We start from the raw sequence: 21,889 nt of genomic DNA, 5'->3' as shown, positions 1-21,889 counted from the left end.
GTGTGTGGAGGTGACTGGTAGGGTTTTGTGAGGTTGTGTGCATGTGTGGCTGTATGTGTGGTGGGGTTATTCTGGCCCGGTGACCAGCTGATTTGACTGCCCAGGTCCTATCACTCTGACCTTGCCGGATGCCATTGCTCTTTCTGGAGTGAGCTGGAAGGGTCCGCATTCCAGAGGGAGGACCTCCAGGCCGTGCTGTCCACGCCGAGGTTCTGCTTCCCGCACAGGGGAGTGTGTGCGAGGCCATCTAGGCCATCCTCCTGCCTCAGGGCGGGGCTGTGTTGCACCCGGGCTTGGCAGCTGCCCCTGCCACCCCCACTCTCCCGCAGGCCTGCACCTGCTCTCCGGGGGCGGCAGGCCCAAAGCCTGCCACTGTGGTCTTCCCGCCCAGGCTGGGCCCAGCTGCTGATGCTCCCTGAGTCTGCAGCTCTGCCGGGGCCCCAAGCGGGGCCTTCTCTCTCCTGCTGGGGTTTTCTTGTGTTTGTGGGCAGCCCTGAAGGCCCTCTCCACCCTTGAGCACAGAGATGGGGCAGACGGAACCCTCTGGAAAGCAGGTTGGCTGGAGTGTGGGGGCTTTCCCATCCTGCTGTCGCGTGTCTGGGGCTGTGGGTAGAAAGAGGCTAGTCCCAGAGCTAGGCTTGAATGCTACTTTCCTTTCAGGACTTCCTGAGTGACCTGGAACTTCTACTGCTCAACTTGATCCTCAAATAGAGGTAATCCGGGGCTTCTCTGAGTTGGGGAAGGGTTCAGCCCGTCTACGTGTGTCCTGGGGTTCCCGTCCCTTCTCACCTACCCCAGGACCTCTCACCACGCCCTCTTTCTTTTCTGGTCATCAACCTTTTGTTCTTTACCCAGTCTTTCCCATGACAATAAACATCCTGGTATTTCTGCATCCTAACAGACAGAACTCCCTTGACCACATATCTTCCACCCTCAGCCTCATTTCTTTCCTTTTTTTTTTTAATGGCAAAACTTCTCAGATGAGTTGTCTTAATGCCTCATCTCCTTTTATTCTTTCTCTGGAACTCTAATCAGGCTTTTGCTCCACATTATTCCAGCCAATGTTTCCATAGATCAACCCCACAGTCAAGTTTCAGCGCGTATCTTTCCTTGCACTCCCAGCAGCGTTTGATGGCCAGAACACCAGTCTCCTGACTTTTCTCCTTCCTTTCTGGTCTTTCTTTCTAGGTCTGCTTTGCTGGTCCCACCCTCCCCTCATCCCCGATCTCTCTGACTTCTAAATATCGGGGTGCTTATTCCTAGGACACTTCTCTGTCCTTTCTCACTCTCTTGGTAATGTCATCCCTCTCAGGGTTCAAAATATCAAAATTAGGCTGACAACTCCTAAATACTTATCTCCAGCCCAGACAATTTCCCTGAATTCCAGATCAACCCCTCCCCTTGGACGTCTAGCAGGTATTAAAAACTTCAGTCAGTCAGTTCAGTTCAGTCGCTCAGTCGTGTCTGACTCTTTGCGACCCCATGAATCGCAGCACGCCAGGCCTCCCTGTCCATCACCAACTCCCGGAGTTCACTCAGACTCACGTCCATCGAGTCAGTGATGCCATCCAGACATCTCATCCTCTGTCGTCCCCTTCTCCTCCTGCCCCCAATCCCTCCCAGCATCAGAGTCTTTTCCAATGAGTGCAAACTTACCACCTCCCAAATTCAGCTGCTTCTTAATAGAACTGCCAGGTTTAGAAACGAAGCAAAAGAAAAGTAAAAACAAAACCCCAAACTCAGGATACTCAGTTCAATTTGAATTTCAGATAGTCCATGAAACATACTTAAAGTAAAAAAAAAATTGGTTGTTTATCTGAAACTGAAACTTCATTGGGTGTCCTGTATTCTATTTGGCAACCTATTCCTTGGATTCCTCTCCAGCCTTCTCTGCTAATGGACTCTTGGAGTAAACAACACTTTTACTCACCTACCTGTTCAGGCCTCAGATGGACTCACGATGACTCATTTTTCTCATACCGCGCGTTCAATGTTGGTGAATCTTTTTTTTTTCCCCCCTCTTCTTTCCTTCCTTTCTTTTTTTTGAGTTTGGAGCCAAGAAAGGTTTATTGCAAGGGCTGAGCAAGGAGAACAGGTGGCTTACGCTCAAGAAGCCCGAACTCTTGATGTCCGTGTATTATTTTGTTGTTACTTTCAGATTTAGAATCAAGAAACTTCTCACTGCCTCCGTTAGTGTTATTCTGCCAACAGTGAAGCCATGAGTTATTTCTCTCCTGCATTATTGCAGTAGTCTTACAGCTGGCCACCCTGTTTTATCCACCGCCCCATGCATCTACTGCGAACACAGCTAGTGATTTTTATTCAAAATGGTCCACTGTCTTCTTGATCACTCAGAGTGACAGCCAAAGGCTTCAGGGTGGCTTTTAGCCTATGTGAGCTGATCCTATTCAGGCCTCACTGGAACCTTCTGGCCTCATTCCCCACACCTCTTGGCTCTCCCCTGCCCTTCCTCATTGACTTCCTTGCTGTCCTGGGTGCACGCTGGATCTTCCCCAGCCTCAGCACCTGTGAACTCACCCTTCTAGCTGACACACTTTCCCCACAAACCTCTGCCTGGCTTGCTCCCTTGCCTTCTCTGGCCTCCCCATTCATGTTGCAACCTACCTCCTACAGCCCTGCTCCTTCCTCTCCTGCTTTATTTTTCTCCCTAGCACTATAATCATGTAGCATATTTTGCTTATTCTTCTTGTTAGTTGTCTCCCCATCACTACAATCTACAGTCATTTTTGTCTTGTGTCCACTGGTGTATTCCCAGTGTCTGAAACAGGGTCGGGCACTTTGTAGACCAAAGCACAATAAGCCCCAGCCCTGGGCCAGCACGCGGCCACTGTTTAATGAGCCCCTTCTAGCTTATGGTCCCAACCTCTGGCCTTCCATAAGTCTCTGTCTGACCATGCACCCTCCTCCAGGAAGCTTCTACTGACTGAGCCTTGTCTGTCTCCCTCTCTTCTTGCCACCAGGCCCAAACCTTTGGTCCTCAAGGGTCAGGTGGGCCCTTTCTTGTGGACCGGGTGAAGCCAGTTGGGGTGAGACATGTGCAGTCTGCCTGAAGTCAGCCAGTCCCCTGCAGGGTGAGAGCTTTGGGAACCACGATCCTGGGCCAAGGAGGTGATGGGCATTGGGCGCCAGGGACTAGAGCCTAGGATGGGTCTGGGTTGCAGGGCTGTGGTTCCTGAACTCACTGTTCATGCATACTGAGGAGGACGTGAGCTAGGTGCCTAGATGGGTGGCTGGCCGTTAGCCGAGCTGGGAGCAGAAAAGGAGCAGGGCAGGAGGGGAGGGGACAGCGGCAGTGACCTTGCACCTGGAATTTGCTGAATGCTATTTGTTTGTGATGGTATTCCGATGCATACCTTTTGATAGGGGCTGTTGGAACATTCTGATGTGGGCTGTAGAAACTCTTTGTTATGATGGAAGCCTGTAGAAGGCAGTTTTGCCTGCATCCCCTATTCCATCCATAAACCTCACTGAACTTGCAACACTTGGCCTGTTCTGGACCCTCAGAGCTGGGGTGTGCTCAGGACTGGTTGCTTCGACACAGCCAGGCTGTCCTCTACAGCCAAATGCCCTACCGGGTGGTCTGAGTTCCCCAGGAGACACACATGCATGGGCCTCTGGAGGCAGCCGGATGCGTGGGCCTGGGCCTCGGGAAAGAGAAGAACACTGGGAGCGCTCCTGGCTTGCTTGTGCAAATGCAAAATGGCACAGCCTCTGCCAAAAGCAGCTCGGTGTGTCCTCAAATAGTTAGGCATAGAATTACCACTTGACCAGCAAGTCCCCGCCCAGGTGTACACCTGAAAGATCCTGGAACAGAGACTCAGACAAATACCTGGCATGAACGTTCGCATAGCCCTGTTCACAATGGCCAAGTGTTTGGAAACAAGCTGCATGTCCATCAAAGGAAGAACAGATGGACAAAATGTGGTCCCCCACGCAATAGATATTGTTGCTGCTTGGCCACCGAGTCATGCCCAGTGCTTTGTGACCTAGTGGACTGTAGCATGCCAGGTTCCTGTGTCCTCCACTGTTTCCTGGAGTTTGCTCAGATTCGTGTCTATTGAGTTGGTGATGCTGTCTAACCATCTCATCCTCTGCTGCCCCCTTCTCCTCTTGCCTTCAATCTTTCCCAGCATCAGGGTCTTTTCCAATGAGATGGCTCTTCACATCAGGTGGCCAAAATACTTGAGCTTCAGCTTCAGCAACAGACCTTCCAGTGAATACTCAGGGTTGATTTCCTTTAGGATTGACTGGTTTGATCTGGCAGTCTAAGGGACTCGCAAGAGTTTTCTCCAGCACCACAGTTCAAAAGCATCAATTCTTCGGCACTCAGCCTTCTCTGTAATCCAATTCTCACATCCGTACATGACAGCCATAAAATGGAATCAAGTTCTGAGACATGCTACAACATGGATGAATCTTGAAAACATGCTAAGTGAAATACACCAGACACAGAGGACAAATATCACATGATTTCATTTATACGAAATACAAGATGAATTCATAGAGACAATAAGTTGTCAGCAGTCACCAGGACTGGGTGGAGGGGAGCATAGGGGTTATTGTTTGATGGTTAGAGACTTTTTGCAGAGGTGATGGAAAAGTTCTGGAAATAGAAGTGAGGGTTGTATACTTTCAACACTATTGAATTTTACACTTAAAAGTGATTAAAGTGGCAATGTCATGTTACATGTGTTTTCTCACAATAAAAAAATGAAGGTAAAAGAAAAGGGGAAAAGAAATATGGGTTTGGGAGTAATCGCTGTCCAGATGGTGATGAAGGCCATGGAAGAGGGCAGGCCACTGAAGATTGTGGGTGGACAGCCTGGGACAGAGCCCTGAGGACCTTGCCCATGAAGAGGGCAGGAGAAGGAGATTGAGGGGGAGTTATTGGAGCAGCAGAAAACTGGAAGAATGATGGTGTTCCAGAAGCCTGGATGTATTAGTCAGTGCCGTGCATTGCAAATGACAGAAACCCACCTTGAGTTAGTTTGGGCACGAAGGGGAATTAATTGGTTTGCAGAAATGTGGGACGGGCAGGGGTACATGAGGGCCCCACAAGCACCTGGCGAGAGTCAGGTCTGTTTTCTAGGACCTGGCTCCTGCCTGGATCAGCCCTGCTCCTCTGGGACTGCTGCCAGCTTCCTCTCTCCTTGTATGGATGGGCTTCTGCAAAAGGATTTTGCTCATGGCCAGCAGCAGCTCTGAGTGCACACCTCCCCAGGATTTGCTGCTACACACCGCCCTCAGGAAGGATTCAAGTAACCCAGGGAAGAGCTCTGAGTGGCCCCACCGAGCACGTATCCACCTTGAGGTAAGCAGGCCAGGATGCATGATGGGCAGTTGCCTTTCAGTACAGTTCAGTTCAGTTGCTCAGTCGTGTCTGACTCTTTGAGACCCTATGGACTGCAGCACGCCAGGCCTCCCTGTCCATCACCAACTCCCGGAGCTTACTCAAACTCATATTCATTGACTCGGTGATGCCATCCAACCATCTCATCCTCTGTCATCCCCTTCTCCTCCTGCCTTCAATCTTTCCCAGCATCAGGGTCTTTTCCAATGATTCAGTTCTTCCCATCAGGTGGCCAAAGTATTGGAGCTTCAGCTTCAGCATCAGTCCTTCCAATGAATATTCAGGATTGATTTCCTTTAGGATGGACTGGTTGGATCTCCTTGCAGTCCAAGGGACTCTCAAGAGTCTTCGCCAACACCACAGTTCAAAAACATTAATTCTTCTGTGCTCAGCTTTCTTTATAGTCCAACTCTCACATCCATACATGACTACTGGAAAAACCATAGCCTTGACTAGATGGACCTTTGTTGGCAAAGTAATATCTCTGCTTTTTAATATGATGTTTAGGTTAGTCATAACTTTTCTTCCAAGGAGCAAGCGTCTTTTAATTTCATGGCTGCAGTCACCATCTGCAGGGATTTTAGAGCCCCCCAAAATAAAGTTTCTCGCTGTTTCCATTGTTTCCCCATCTATTTACCATGAAGTGATGGGACCAGATGCCACAATCTTAGTTTTCTGAATGTTGAGTTTTAAGCCAACTTTTTCACTCTCTTCTTTCAATTTCAACAAGAGGCTCTTTAGTTCTTTGCTTTCTGCCATAAGGGTGGTGTCATCTGCATATCTGAGGTTATTGATATTTCTCCCAGCAATCTTGATTCCAGCTTGTGCTTCATCCAGCCCAGCGTTTCTCATGATGTACTCTGCATATAAGTTAAATAAGCAGGGTGACAATATACAGCCTTGACATATTCCTTTCCTGATTTGGAACCAGTTTGTTGTTCCATGTCCTGTTCTAACTGTTGCTTCCTGACCTGAATTCAGATTTCTCAGGAGGCAAGTCAGGTGGTTTGGTATCCCCATCTCTTGAATAATTTTCCAGAGTTTATTGTGATCCACACAGTCAAAGGCTTTGGCATAGTCAATAAAGCAGAAGTAGATTTTTTTTAGAACTCTCTTGGTTTTTTGATGATCCAGAGGATGCTGGCAATTTGATCTCTGGTTCCTCTGCCTTTTCTAAATCCAGCTTGAACATCTGGAAGCTCATGTACTGTTGAAGCCTGGCTTGGCGAATTTTGAGCATTACTTTGCTAGCTTGTGAGATGAGTGCAATTATACGCTAGTTTGGGCATTCTTTGGCATTGCCTTTCTTTGGGATTGGAATGAAAAGTGACCTTTTCCAGTCCTGTGGCCACTACTGAGTTTTCCAGATTTGCTGGCATATTGAGTGCAGCACTTTCACAGCATCATCTTTTAGGATTTGAAATAGCTCAACTGGAATTCCATCACCTCCACTAGCTTTGTTCCTAGCGATGCTTTCTAAGGCCCACTTGACTTTGCATTCCAGGATGTCTGGCTCTAGGTCAGTGATCACACCACCGTAATTGTCTGGGTCATGAAGATCTTTTTTGTATAGTTCTTCTGTGTCTTCTTGCCACCTCTTCTTAATATCTTGTGCTTCTGTTAGGTCCATACCATTTCTGTCCTTTATCGAGCCCATCTTTGCATGAAATGTTCCCTTGGTATCTCTAATTTTCTTGAAATGTTCTCTAGTCTTTCCCATTCTATTGTTTGCCTCTATTTCTTTGCATTGATCACTGAAGAAGACTTTGTTATCTCTCCTTGCTATTCTTTGGAACTCTGCATTCAAACGCATATATCTTTCCTTTTCTCCTTTGCCTTTCACTTCTCTTCTCAACTATTTGTAAGGCCTCCTCAGACAACCATTTTGTCTTTTTGCGTTTATTTTTCTTGGGAGTGGTTTTGATCCCTGCCTCCTGTACAATGTCATGCACCTCCATCCATAGTTCTTCAGGCACTCTATTAGATCTAATCCCTTGAATCTGTTTGTCACTTTAGCACCCCAGATTAGAGGGAGAGGAGAATCCTGAGTGGACAGGATATATCGGGGAAGAAGCTCAAGAAGGAAGGGCTGCTTAATCTCTAAAATGACTCATGCTTTAAGACAAGGCCTGGGAGCATCCACTGGGCTTACTCACAAAGGAATCTTTGGTGTGCTTGGCAAGGGAAGGTGTGAGTGGGGTGCTGGGCCAGAGACTGGCTCATAGCTGGTGGGAATCAGAGGGAGGTCAGCATGTAGAGACAGGAGAGAGATGAGGAGGAAGTTGCAGGAGATAGGGGTTCAAAGAAGGATTTTGTTTTTGGTTTTTGGATGGGAGAGAGGTGAACATGCTTGTATGCTGAGAGAGCCAGGAAAGAAGCAGAGGTTGAAGAAACAGGAAAGAGTGAGGAGGTGGGGAGGGAGGGCATCTGAGCACGGGGTGGGGGGCAGATTAGAGTGTTGGAAGGAGCAGGCTCACCCCCTTTTCTGCGTTGGGGGGAAGGAGGAGGACCTGTATGGATACGGTAGGTCTGGTGACTGTGTATAGGAAAGCGTTCTTCTCAGACAGCTTCTACTTTCTCTAAGAGGTCGGATGAAAACAAGATGGAACTGGCTAGAAGGTGCAAGGAGAGTGGAGAAAGTTGAGAAGGCTAACCAGCATGAAGGGCAGCAGATAGAGTGAAGCAGGGAGGACTGAGACTCACGTGGACTGGAGAGCATGAATTTGCAGCAGCCTAGGGCTGGTGGCCTGATTCTCACCAGCAGAGCCCAGCGCAGGGTATGGAGGTGGGACGGCATGGTTGGATGGATCCGGGCTGGGGGTTGGCCAAGCAGGAGGGGCAGAGGGACAATGAGGGTATTGGTGGGATAGCAGTTCATTCCAGTTTTATCTCAGCAAGTATTTCTTACCATCTGACTATACACCAGACATGGTGTGGGGCCTAAGGACACATCGGCAAACCAGGTAGATTGTGTTCCTGCCCTCAGAGAGGCTGGCCTCTAGCGGGGGTTCAGTTCAGTTCGGTTCAGTCGCTCAGTCGTTTCGGACTCCTTGCAATCCCATGGACTGCGGCATGCCAGGCTTCCCTGTCCATCACCAACTCCCGGAGTTTACCCAAACTCATGTCCATGGAGTTGGCGATGCCATCCAACCATCTCATCCTCTGTTGTCCCCTTCTCCTCCTGCCTTCAATTTTTCCCAGCATCAAGGTCTTTTCAAATGAGTCAGTTCTTTGCATCAGGTGGCCAAAGTATTGGAGTTTCAGCTTTAGCATCAGTCCTTCCAATGATCTCAGGACTGATCTCCTTTAGGATGGACTGGTTGGATCTCCCTGCAGTCCAAGGGACTTCTCCTACACCACAGTTCAAAAACATCCATTCTTCGGCACTCAGCTTTCTTTATAGTCCAACTCTCACATCCATACATGACTACAGGAAAAACCATAGCCTTGACTAGATGGACTTTTGTTGGCAAAGTAATGTCTCTGCTTAGTGCGGGTGGGGAGTTGGGCAAACATCTATTTAGAAGCTCCCGTGTGAGATGAGGGTGGTGGGAGGGATTCTGTGTAGTCTAGGCTGGATACAGATGGACAGGAATGTAGGAGGGGCTGGCAGACAGAGAGAGGGTCACAGGTCAGGTCTGGAGGTGCCTGTGAGGTCAACACACATGGGCAGATGTGGCGGGAGAGTGAAGGCTGAGGGAAGCTGTGGTTAGAGAGTGGGGTGACTCGTCCCTGCCCCGCCCTTCCCTCCCTCCCTTCCTGTTACAATAGCTGACCTGTCCTTTTCCTGTCGAAGTCTGAGCCTCCAAGGGCTTTCCCCATCCTCTCTGACTCTCTTGGGGACGCTGACCTTCTTTCCCCTCTACTGGATTCATCTTACCACTTCTAAATATTCCCAAGTCTCTCTCATTATATATATATAAATAAATTGCTTGACTGCCCCCATTCTCTTGAGTCAATATCCTTTCATTTTCTATTCTATTCTATTCCATTCTATTTCAGCCCCCATTTTCCATCCAGTTGTCCTCTCTTGCTGTCCCCACTTGCTTGGCCTTCACATTGTCCCCTCATTTCACTGGGGCCTGGTTTCTGCAGCCCATTCTCTGTGGATGATACTCCTGCCATGGGCACCTATGACCATCTTTATTAATCTAATGAACACTTGGCGGTCTTTATTTGACCTGTGACAGTGTTAGGCCCCAGTGGGCACCTTCTTCTCTTAGAAACTCTTCCTAGAATCTTCTCTCTGCTTTTGCCATTAACTTCCTCCTCTGTGACATTGTATCCCCTGGGCTTTTATGATAGCAGTTTACCCCGCAGTCCCACTCCATTTGGTCTTTAAGCGTCCATCCAAGGGCTCCTTCTTATCTCTCCCCCAAATAGCCTCTGTATAGTATTAGCCAGTCTCAGAGCTTAAGTAACCACCTACCATCAGATCAGATCAGATCAGATCAGTCGCTCAGTCGTGTCGGACTCTTTGCGATAAAAACCAAATTAAAAGCAATCCCCTAGATTCCCAGTGAGGAGACTTGCCAAAAAGTTTGGGGGCTAACTTGAATTTGTAAACTTTTATTGTGGTTTAAATAATAATGTCCTTTAGTAACTTAGTTCACTATACATTTAAAAAATCAGATGTCGTGTAAGACATTGTAGCAAGACATTTTATTTTTTTCCTCCTCCTGTTTTATGAAGTAGTTTTATTTAAACTTTTAATATTTCTCTTTAAAACCTGGGTTAGTATCACTGAAGCTTTGTTATCATGAACCTTTTATAGAATACATGAACTTTATTTTTGCCCAAATTACTTGTCATAGTGCTTTTGGAATCAGTGTATGATGCTGTAAACTCTGTTCTTTGCAGTAAAAGCCTGATTGCATGATACTAGGCTGCATAAATAAACTGAACTAAAATACACTAAACATTTGGTATGTGTGTGTTGTCTCCACAACACAGCCACTTTCTTTATTGTTCTTGAAGTGACTTTTTATAAGAATGGCTTGTTTAAAAAGATGAATACTTGCAATTATAAGGTCATTCCCCCAGAAATAGTATTTGAATCTAATTGCAATGTCTTTGCCTCCATTATTTTCTGATTCTACCAAGTGACCCCCATACATATCCAAAACTTTATTGATTGAGGTTATTTTAGGCTAACAAGTTTTCCCCAAAGAGCATTTTGTTGTTCTAAATGTGCTAATTGAGAGCGTGCCCTGTAATGCGGGAGACTTTGTAAGGACTGGAATATGAGACAGATCTTTGCTACCTCAGAGATAATTTTGAAGCAAAATCTTATCTCATATATTCTCTGGTAGCTCAGCTGGTAAAGAATCTGCCTGTAATGCAGGAGACCCCGGTTGGATTCCTGGGTTGGGAAGATCCCCTGGAGAAGAGATAGGCTACCCACTCTAGTATGCTTCCCTGGAGAATCCCCATGGACAGAGGAGCTTGGCGGGCGACAGTCCGTGGGGTTGCAAAGAGTCAGACACGACTGAGCGTCTAAGAGTGTTCAGATGTTTTGCTGACAACTCCCAAATTGATATCTCCTGGCCGGGGCTTCCTCCCTTATACCCACAGCCTACTAGACGTCTTCACCTGGGTACCACTCGCTCAGTGGGTTGAAGCGTTTTTGTTGAGTGCCTACTGTGTGTCAAGCACCATCCTGGGTGCGGGTGGATAAAGGGGTGAGCATGACAGAGTCGGTGTTCTCAAGGAGTCCATCCTAGTGGGCTGATACAGAGAATAAACATGTGGACAAATAAGAAAATGTCCTAGACTAGCAGCCACCATGAAGGGTATAAAATGCGGTCGTGTGGTAGAGGGTGACTGTGTGGCCTGTGTGTTTGTTTCATGGGGGGAGGTGTGGGTCAGAAAGGGCCTCCTGGAGGAGAGGGTGTTTGATTTGAGATGAGAATGCCAAGGAGACAGTCGTGTGAAGCTCTGGGGAAGAGGGTTGGCAGAAGTTGGTGCAAAAAGACTCCACTGTGGTAGGAGAAGGCTGGTGTATGTGGGGGAGGGGGGGTTGGGGTGTGGGGGAGGAGAGGTGGCATTCGAGAAGGAGAGGGCTTAGGGAGATGAATTTGGAGAGGAAGCCAGCACCTAACCAGGTAGGGCCTTGCAGGCCATAGCAAAGATTTTATCGTCATTTTTACAAACACAATGGGAAGTCACTGGGAGGGTTTCAAGGAAGGGAGTGACTTGGTTTGATTTACATGATAGGAAGATCTCTCAGGCTGCCATATAGAGGAGCAAGTGTGGAGGAGCAAGAGTTGGGGCAGGGAGCCACTTCAGGTATTCAGTGTTCAATGAGGTGGCTCTCAGAGGTGGTAGGAAGGGAATGGACTTTGAACACATTTTGAAATTATATCCAGCTTGACTCGATAACAGTGGGGATGTGATTATGAGGAAAGAGACATCTAGGTCTTTGAATTGAGCAGCTGGGTGGACGGGAATGTCATCTTCCAAGATGGGGAAGACCAGGACAGAACATAAATCTATCCTCTTTTGGGAGGTTAGGAGTTCCCTTTTGGATGATCAACAGGAAGTTGGAAACGTGAGTCTAGCACTCAGGGGAGTGGTTAGGTGTGAACCTATAAATGTGAGAGTCATCAGTCTAGAGATGATTTTATGGATGTTTCTGGACAAGATCACAGAGTAGATAGAGGAGAAAAGAGGGTGGAGAACTGGACCCTGGGGCATTTTGCGTTTAGAGATCAGCAAGAACAATTAGTGAAATCAAGAAAGACCCATCAGCGAGCTGGGAAGAGGTCAGGAGAGGGTGCTGCCTGGGAGCCAAGGGGAGATGGTGTTTAAGGAGGGAGCTCTCGGTGGCCAAGTGTTGCTGAGGGAGTAAGATCAGGAGGACCAGTGGATTTGGCAGCAGTGTTGGCCATTCATGATCTTGATAAGAGCAGTCCTCATAGAAATAGCTAAAGTGATGAGGAAGTGGAGATGTCAAGTGCAGACAACTTTTAGAGGATTTTGTTTTTTTGTAAGTGGGGTAGTAGCTGGAGAAGGATATTTTAAAAAAAGAGAGAGGGAAATGTTATAAGATATATTTACAGAGAAGGAATAGTGAGGCAATAGCTGTGGAACACAGTCGGGGGTAGGGGTGGGTGATAGGTGACGGGGGACAGTGCCCACGTGCAGCAGGGGCTACCAGGAGCACGATGCTTCATCCATGTTAAGGGGAGAAGGCGGACTTGGTGGACGGGGATGAGCCAGTGCTTGCCTACTGCTTCTATTGCCCATTGGCATAGGATGCCTGGCTCTCTGCTGAAATGGGGGATTAAGAGAATGGGAGCTCGAGGTTTGGGCAAAGAGAGGTATGATAAGGTCATCTTGGAGAATAGGGTTAAAGTTTTAGGGAAATGCAGAATTTCTTAGACATGTGGAGTGCCCACTTGAGCTTTGTGGCCAGAAGTTGCGCCTGAAACCAGGCAGTCCAGTGGTATTATTCTCCAGATATTCTGGAACAGGGGCCACCCGGAGAATTTAACTGGAGTTAGGAGGGAAGGTGGGGATGTGAAGGGGGTGATGGATATTGAGATAGTGGGGTTATTGACCAGTAGATGTGGCAGAAAGATTGCTGGAGGGGGACAAGAGAGAGGAGACAGTGCAGTTCTCATTACAAATGGGGTCTAGGCTATGAGCACGCATGTGGTGAGGTTTGACAGGTGGAGGAAAAAAGATTGTTGGAAACAAGGAAGTCCAGAAAGTGAGCGGTCAAGGTTTTGGGTGTGAACAATAATAAGTGTCTTAGCAGTGAGCCAGGATGTAATATGGTCAGTGAATGAGAGGGGGCGACCAGACATCTTATTTGCATTTCAAACTCGACAAATCTGAAACAGAAGTTATCAGCATTGTCTGCACACCTACTCCTGCGCTCGGTAAGTGGCACCACCACCCAGAACCAGAAACTTGGGTGTCACTTTGATTCCGCTCTCTTCCTGATCCCCACACCCAACCAAGTCACCACATCGTTTTGATTCTGTCTCGTAAGCATTTCTTTGATCCAGCTGTTTCTTTCCATCACCCTGTGCACACCCTGGTTGAGGCCACTGCTCTCTCTCACTTGGACTATTGCATCAGGCTTCAAACAGAGAGCCCTGCCCTGGCCCCTCCGCACTGTGACCAGACCCTGTAAATTAGATCACATGTGCAAAGTCTCCCTAGTAACTTTTCATTGTTTTTAGGATAAAGTTTGAAATCATTAACAAAGACTGCTAGAGAAAGCGCTGCACGTCCAGCCGCTGTCTACTTCAGCCTGATGCCTACTATGAGCCCGCTTGCCTGAATCCAGCCCACCTGGGTTCCTTCCGATCCTTGGCATGAAGTTTGATCTCTGTGCTAGGCTTTCATATACTCTCCCCTCTGCCTGGAATGCCTTCCTCTCTGTGTTTAGCAAAATCTTCCTCTTTCTCTAGGTCAGTTTAAGAAGTCCCGGGGAAGCTTTTCCTGGGTGCCTGAATTCCCCTCCCTCTTCCCCAGCCACTGCTGGCCCCGCCCCCTACCCGCGGCTTCCGGGCATGTCAGGAGTTCATTAGCCATCCTCTTCGTAGCACGTAAGCTCCATGAGGTCAGGGACTGTTGCCTGATTCTTCCCAGAGAAATCCTGTGCACCTGACTGAAGTGAACAGTCAATAGTTACCGACCTCAACTGGATGGGAGATTCTAGAGCTGGAGCAGTTCTGGGGGAAGCCAGGACCGCATTGCGGTCCTGTGAGCGGCTGGCTAAATGCAGTGGAGGAGGAGGTCCGGGGCCACGAGGCTGGCTTGGAATAAAAAGGGCAGAGTGACACACGAGTGGTCCCTGCGGCCGTGGGCCGTGAGAGAATACCAGAAGGTCACAGTCACGTGCTCCAGTCTTTAGTGAACCAGAGTAGGTGCAGCTGTGGGGGTGGGCAGAAGGTGGAGGAGAAAGATGGCAGGACCAAAGGGAGGGAAGAGTTTTCAGGAACATGGCGCTGGAAGGACAGAGAATGATGGCTTCTGGCTGGTCAGGTGGTGTCTCGTCTCCACCGGGCTCAGTGGCTTGGGACTTAAAGACCTCTGGGAAGAGCGCCCATGAGAAGGCCTGGTGTGGGGTTAGTCAAGGTTCTATGATGCTCTTGCCCTGTGTTGGACCTGGAAGCTTCTGGAGTAAGGAGCCTGGAGTGTCACAGGGAGTTGTCTATGGCGGGTCTGCGGGTCTACATGTGGGAGCTGCCTTGGGCTGAGCAGTGTGGGGCCGTCTGGTTCTGAGCTGGTTGAGACGGCCGCCCTGTTCTCTGCAGTTGGGTGGTCACAGCTCTGGTCTGGCGTGGTGGTGGGGGCCATCTTGTTTCCTGGGGTCGGGTGGTCAGTGGATGGTTTTGGTGCCCCGCCCACACTCTCATTCCTGGGGGACATCCACTCATGGCTTATAGCTGCCCCCAGAGAACTGACCTTGACCGAGTGGGACCCATCAACCCTTCCCCACCAGCCCTCCTGCTTGGGGAAGCCTGAAACCAATGACTGACAGCTATGGGAGTTCCAAAATCAGATGCTCTTTACCCTGGGGGCACAATTCTGTGATGGGATTTACGATCCAAAGGTCCCCTCATGCCGTGGGGCTCAGGCCAAGGCTGAGTTTCCCAGAACACATACCCTGCACGGCTCCGCCCTCTCACTCTCCTGCTTCCTTTGTTCTTCCTCACCCGCACACAAACTCCTGCCACTGGCCCTGCTTCCAGGGACCCTGACCTAAGACGGGGGTAACTCTCTGATCTTGTCCCATAATCAGGGGTAGGCGTGGAGGCTCTCCAAGGGTCATGGGGGACCTAGCCCCCCATAGATTCAGCTCATCCTTTTGGACTTGGAAGTTCTTGTCTCCTCTCCAGGCCAAAGTTTCCTCACCCATAAAAACCTTTAGGCTGAGGGAAGGGATGGGGTAGGCTGAACTGGGAGACTGGCAAATATACCCTGCTGCTGCTGCTGCTAAGTCACTTCAGTCGTGTCCGACTCTGTGCGACCCCATAGACAGCAGCCCACCAGGCTCCCCTGTCCCTGGGATTCTCCAGGCAAGAACACTGGAGTGGGTTGCCATTTCCTTCTCCAATGCATGAAAGGGAAAAGTGAAAGTGAAGTTGCTCAGTCGTGTCCGATTCTCAGTGACCCCATGGACTGCAGTCTACCGGGCTCCTCCATCCATGGGATTTTCCAGGCAAGAGTACTGGAGTGGGGTGCCATTGCCTTCTCTGAAATATACACCACTATCTAATGAGAATCTACTATATATCACAGGCAACTCTACTCACTACTGTGGTGATCTAAATGGGAAGGAAATCCAAAAAGAGGGGATGTATTAATATGTATACATATAACTGGTTTACTTTGCTCTACAGTAGAAACTAACACAGCATTGTAAAGCAACTATATGCCAATAAAAATTAATTAAGGAAAAAGGATATGGAACCAATCTTCCATGGATATCAAGGGATGGCTGTATAAACTGTACCCCTAAGGATGTCTTGAATTCATTTAATTATGGTATCCTTATTATTTCTTTGTCCTAAATGTTCCTAGACTGCTTTTAAAATATGTTCTCAAAAAGTGTTACACTTAAAAACAACAACAGCAAACTTTCAGTTCAGTTCAGTCGCTCAATTGTTTTCGACTCTTTGCAACCCCATGGACTGCAGGACGCCAGGGTTCCCTGTCCATCACCAACTCTCGAAGCTTGGTCAAACTCATATCCTTGGAGTCGGTGATACCATCCAACCATCTCATCCCCTGTCATCCCCTTCTCCTACCTTCAATCTTTCCCAGTATCAGGGTCTTTTCCAATGAGTCAGTTCTTTACATCAGGTGGCCAAAATATGTTGTAGGCTGGATTAATTAAAACACCACCAACAAAACACACAAACAAGGAAACACTTCGCTGAACTCCCTGGGCCAGTTGTGGTGGAGGATTCAGATTCAGATAAATGCGACATGGTCCCTTGTGTCAAGCAGCTCATAGACCATTTAGTCATTTAACAAACATTTATTGAAGGCAGCTGGGGAGCTGAACGACTCAGCATCCCATGTGTAAAGGGCTCACAGACAGATGGGGAGAACGGACCCCTCTAGTTTGGGTAGAGTGGCTGGCACACGGAGGAGGTCAAGGCTGTCTGGGGTTTGAGGAAGTGTCCTAGAGGAGGGAGGAAGCGCATTCCAGGCCAAGGGAACAGCATGTCTGAAGGCTGGAGGCACGACCCAGCGTGACGTGTCTGGTTGAGGATCCTCAAGCCCTTTGGTATGTTATTGGTGGTACCAGGAGAAAGGGGGCTTCCCTGGTGGCTCAGACGGTGAAGAATCTGCCTGCTATGCTGGAGACCCGGGTTTGATCCCTGTGTCAGGAAGATCCCCTGGAGAAGGGAATCGCTACTCACTCCAGTATTCTTGCCTGGAGAATTCCATGGAGAGAGGAGCTTGGTGGGCTACAGTTCATGGGATCACAAAGAGTGGGACACAAGTGAGTGAGTAAGACTTTCACTTTTCAGGAGAGAGGAGAGGGTGTTGTGAGGCTGGGGAGGTCAACAGGGCCTGGTGGAGGGCAGTGGGGATGGTGGTCGTAGTGGAGGGACTTTCACAGCCGGAGGAGTGTTGTTGCCAGATTTGTACACAACCACTCTGTCCTTGTAAAGGAGGGCAGGGGGAGAGGCCCAGTGGGAGGGATACGGCTATGGGGTGGGAGAGGAGAGGCAGACTCGGGAAACTTTCAGGGGCTGAAATTAGTGGGATTTTGTGCCACACTGAGATGTGGGCCTTGAGGGGCTGGGAGGTGGGGAGGGGCGGAGGATGCCACCAGACCCGTTCCTGGCTCAGACAACTGGGTGGGTGGCAGTGTTGTTTATGGTGGGGTGTTAGGGGGTGGGTGGGCGGTGATGCTTGAGGAGAGCAGGTTTGGGGAAAGATGACATGGTAAGCTTAGGGGTTGCTGAATGGGAGGTGCCTGGGGGTCTCCCAGAGGGTTGTCCCATGAGTCAGACTGGTGTGGGTGCTGGGACTCGAGCTAGTCCAGCTCATTGCAGGAGCTGTTGAGATCTGAGTGGTGTGTGTAGGGTGGAAGGATTGTGTATTCAGTAAAGAGAAGTCCCTCAGCCTTAAGGATCTGTGAAGAACCTGTCAGCTTGGAGGCGCTCCATGGGTCCTGGCCCGTGGGGATGGGCCTCTTAAACACACAGGCAGACGCCCCATCCCGGACTCCCTCTCAGCGCTGTCCCACCCACACCAGGCCTTCCCCCTCATCCTTTGAAGGACTCACCCCTGGGTACCTGTGCTGGGCAGGGTTAGAGAGGCCTGGATGGGGGAGCCATGGGCACTTAGCTGAGGGGCACCAACTCTTACTGGCACAGGGTCTCCTAGGATCTCTCCTCCTGCTTTGACCAGCTGGTTGCAGAGTCCAGAGACCACTGGATCAACCTCTGGGCTTCCCACCACCTCGTGGGGGCATGCTCTATGGAGTGTGTGGTGGGAGTGTGTGTGTGTGTGCGTGTGGGTGTGTGTGTGTGATGGGTAAACCTGGATCTGAGGTTCCAGGACTCAGATGCCCACTGAGTGGTCTTGGCCGCCTCTCCAAGGTCCATCGTGACCCCCCCCCCCGCTTTCCTTCCCATCCCTCCTTGTCCCCAATCTGCAAAGTACTGAGAAAATCATATCTATTAAGGACTTGACATACCCTATTTCCATATACTAAAGTCCCCATCAGCTATCAACCTGCCTCCCCCGGGGCTCAGGACCCAGAAACCAAACTGCTTCCCAGCATTGGTCCCTGGGTCGGCGTCTGGAGCTCCACACCTGCCTTCCCCACCTGCCCTGTGGTGGCTTTCTGGAGCAGGCAGAGGCTCTGGTGGTCTCAGCTGCTGACCTCACCAGTTATGGAAACCCAGCTGCATCAACCGTGGTCATTTCAGCCTTCATTAGGACAGAGTTCCCATCTTGGGGGTGCTCCCCCGGGGAGAGGGCATATGGTGGACACGCCTCCAGCAGGCGAGCCCGGCGCCGAGACCCCCGGGGTCTGGGGCCAAGGATCTCCAGGCATCTCTTGCCCACCAGGTAGGAGACCTCACCGAGGTTGAGGAGGATGCAGAGGACAGCCGTGGCCACCATGAAGTAGGTGAAGATCTTCTTCTCTGTGGGCCGGGAGATGTAGCAGTCCACGGTGTTGGGGCAGGGCGACTCGGAGCAGGCCACCACCCGCGGCATGTCATAGTCCTTATAGAGGCGATGGAAGATGTAGAGGAAGCTCACGTCAACAGCTGCCTTGAAGAGGAGGCTCAGCAGGTAGGTCCACCAGAGCCCACCCCGCTTCTTGTCTGGGTTGTCATACAGGGAGGGCGCGTGGGGCCCGTGCTTCCGGCGGTGCTTCCGCTCCCGCTCCTGGCGGTAGGCCACGTGCATGACCACGAGGAGTGAGGGGCACGTGACCAGGATGAGCTGCAGGGCCCAGAGGCGCACGTGAGACACGGGGAAGAATTGGTCATAGCAGACGTTGGGGCAGCCTGGCTGCTTGGTGTTGCAGATGAAGTCCTTCTGCTCGTCGTCCCACACCTCCTCGGCCGCCACCACGTAGACCAGCACGCGGAAGATGAAGACCACGGACAGCCAGATGCGGCCCAGCGCTGTGGAGTACTTGTTGACCCCGCTCAGCACGTCCCTCAGGAACGCCCAATTCATGCTGACCCCGGCCTGGCTTCCCTGAGTGGACGATCTTGGCCCCTGGCGTCACAGGGCTGGAAGAACCTGGAAATGGGCACCTTCATTAAGGGCGTGATGGGCACATGATTTCACAACCATCGTGTTATCATGTCCACACTGGCCATGACTTGGTGGGGTAGGGATTGCCATTGTCCTAGATTCAGAGGGAGGGAGCTAAAGCCCCGAGAGGCACCCGCCCAAGGCGGATGGCTGGAAGTGGTAGAGCTGGTCTTGAGCTTCCATCTTCCAGTTCCAAAGTCAGGACATATTTCATTCTATAGAGTAATAGGTGCACGTGAAGGGTAATCATCCTGTAATGATGTGCCTACCAACCTTGCTGACTCCAGCCTTCAGCTCTACGTGTCTACATGTCACCTAACTTCTAAAGAAACAGTAAAAAAGTGTGGATTGGATGATCCACTGTTTGGCCAGCTGCCGGGCTGCCGGGCTGGACCGGGCAGGAGGGGCGGGATGTGTATCTGTTTTTTTTCTTTTTTTTGTCACACCATACAGCATGCAGAACTTCTCCAGTCAGGGACTGAACCCATGCCCCCTGCAGTGGAAGCCTGGGGTCTTAACCTCTGGACCACCGGGGAAGTCTGAGGGAAATGTATCTTTACTCTTCAACTTTCTCCAAGTGAGCACCGGCTTGAGCCAGGCCCTGTGCAGACCTCAGATAATATCTACCCTCATCTTCTTTCTGGCTCCAGGACATCCCCCACCCGACATTCCCTTACAAAGCAAACAGGCTCTTTGGAATCACGGTGGCTTGGTATCATCCTGCCACCTCCTGTTTCGGCGTTGGGCCTGAGGGCTGACTGTCCTCACCCCAGTGGGTTCTCTGGAATTCTAACCATTCCAGCCTTTGGGAGGCATTGGGGAAGGGACAGAGGCAAGATTCTGGCATGGTCCTCCCCCCGCCATCTATCTACCTTTACTTTCAGAGACACCTTCCTTCTCCGTCCGCTTGCTGGCTGTTTGCTGCCCATGTGGGCCATTGTGTCATTCAGGCCATGTCCTGCGTGCTCCATCCTCCACACCCCTTAGCTGGAGTGCCATCTTGTCCTACTCTGCCTCTGGCCCCTGCCCTGCCCCGACTCAGGAATCAGCCATCTTCAGACCTGGTGCCTTTGGGACATTTTCTGAGCACCCTCCTCCATCTGTCCTGGCAGAGTGCCTCACGGGTACGTAAATGGTCTGTTTACCTGTTTTGCATGCCAGACTGGCAGCTGCTGGAGGGCAGCCTCTATATCTCATTCATCTCTGATTCCCTAGGACTCAGTACCGAGCCTGGACCAGGGAACACACAGTAGACATTTGTGTGTTCTGTGTGTGCTCAACCCAGTGAAACTTCCTCATCCCACCTCTTACTTTATCTCATCTCCAGTCTCCTGTCTTCCCTCTGGTCTGGCAGGACAGTCCTTCCCCTTCCTTCAGGCTTCCCTGGAGTTTCTCCAGAGATCCTGTCTGCCCCTACATCTCCCAAAGCCCAACCCACCACCCTCGGTCCCCTGGGATCCTCAGCCCACCTGATCTCTGCCTCCCAGCTCAGTCTCCTGCCCGATTTGGTCCTCACCTTGCTTGGTTCTAGCAGCTGCTCTCCTGGCCCTGGGCTGGCGTGTCTGCCCGTCTGCCTGGGGACCTCCGGGAGGCAGCTTTTGTTTCTCACTCCCCTGCTGGGTGGGGCTTTCCGAACTAGTGAGCCAAACGGGAGTGACTGGGTGGGCAGGCAGACAGGTGGGCGGACTTCCCGGGCATGTGTTCAGGGCAAACACCTGTGGCTCTTCTCCGCTGGCCCACGCCTTCTCTGCAGCTCAGTGGGTATGGCGGGGTCTGGCTTGCCGTGCTGACAGGTATACGGGTGAAACTGCCTGAGCAGGCACCGGAGCCTGGTATGTTCATGCTTGGGCCCAGGTTAGCACCAAATGGCATTTTTCCTGCCCCTGCCTCCCACACCGTTGCCTAAATGTCCCCATCCTCTTGTCCCTAGGCCTCTCTCCTACCCATTTCTCTGGAAGCCTGGTGGTGAGACCCTCAGCAGCTCACATCTATGGAAAGGGGCAATCTTGATTCAGCCCAGGATTGCACTGCCCCTCTTCCTGCTCCCTGCTTCTGGCAGGACGTATCTGAGTGGTGGTGAGACATGTGGGGGTGGGAGGGCCTACCCATCCACCCACCCTCCGTTCCTCTCGGTATGGCACCGCTGCCCAGGTGGAGACAAGGAATGCAGATTGCAGCATGAAATTCTCCAGCTGGCATGGGACCAGGCACAGCCTCCCAGTCCACCCTCCATGGGCCTGGGCTTCGGGGAAATAAAAGCCTGACCCGGCAGGGGCTGCAGACAGGCCTTGAGCCTGGGATAGGGAAGGTTAATATGCAGCCAGGGAGGGGCTCCTCTGTCTCGTTTCCCACAAGCATTTATAGAGCACTTCCTAATACCAGTGATTAACATTTATGCGGCCTTTTACAGCCGGTTAACCTCGTCTGAAGCCGGGAGCTCATCCCACCTCACAGCCATCCCACCGGCTCGATATTATTAACCCACTTTGGAGAGGAGCTGCAGTTGCTCTCCCAGAGTCCCAGTGGAACTTGGGTTCAAAGTCAAATGTTATGACTAGAAGTCCATGAACTTTCCCCTGAGACACACAACTGCTTATTCACTAAGCTTTATTCTCTTTGCAGACAACCCATGGGCTTAAAAACTGCAACTGGGGATAAAGGCTAGACTTGACCCAGAGCAAGGAGCATGACCCCCCAGGAGTGCTGGGGGTCCTCTTGCTGCTGCTGCTGCTAAGTCACGTCAGTCCTTACCTGGCTAGA

At 50.6% G+C, this 21,889-nt stretch overlaps 1 protein-coding gene across 1 annotated transcript; it reads right to left on the bottom strand.

Annotated features, from left to right (window-relative positions):
- Nucleotides 1–18,020: 18,020 nt before the first annotated feature.
- GJB4 (gap junction protein beta 4) lies at nt 18,021–20,770 on the bottom strand. Its single transcript, XM_086378162.1, has 2 exons — nt 20,646–20,770; nt 18,021–19,114 (listed from the first exon to the last, which is right to left on the bottom strand). The coding sequence occupies exon 2, from the start codon at nt 19,046–19,048 to the stop codon at nt 18,248–18,250; it is 801 nt and encodes a 266-aa protein (XP_086234288.1). The 5' UTR covers nt 19,049–19,114; nt 20,646–20,770; the 3' UTR covers nt 18,021–18,247.
- Nucleotides 20,771–21,889: the final 1,119 nt, after the last annotated feature.

Source organism: Bos grunniens, chromosome 3 (genome assembly GCF_055505025.1).
Source record: "Bos grunniens cultivar Pamir isolate PY7600 chromosome 3, Bosgru_T2T1.0, whole genome shotgun sequence".
Classification (NCBI taxonomy): Eukaryota; Metazoa; Chordata; class Mammalia; order Artiodactyla; family Bovidae; genus Bos; species Bos grunniens.
This window is presented reverse-complemented; position numbering and strand designations above follow the sequence as displayed.

Coding starts and splice junctions, on each gene's coding strand:
- GJB4 (XM_086378162.1), bottom strand. CDS start 19,048: ATGAATTGGGCGTTCCTGAGGGACGTGCTGAGCGGGGTCAACAAGTAC.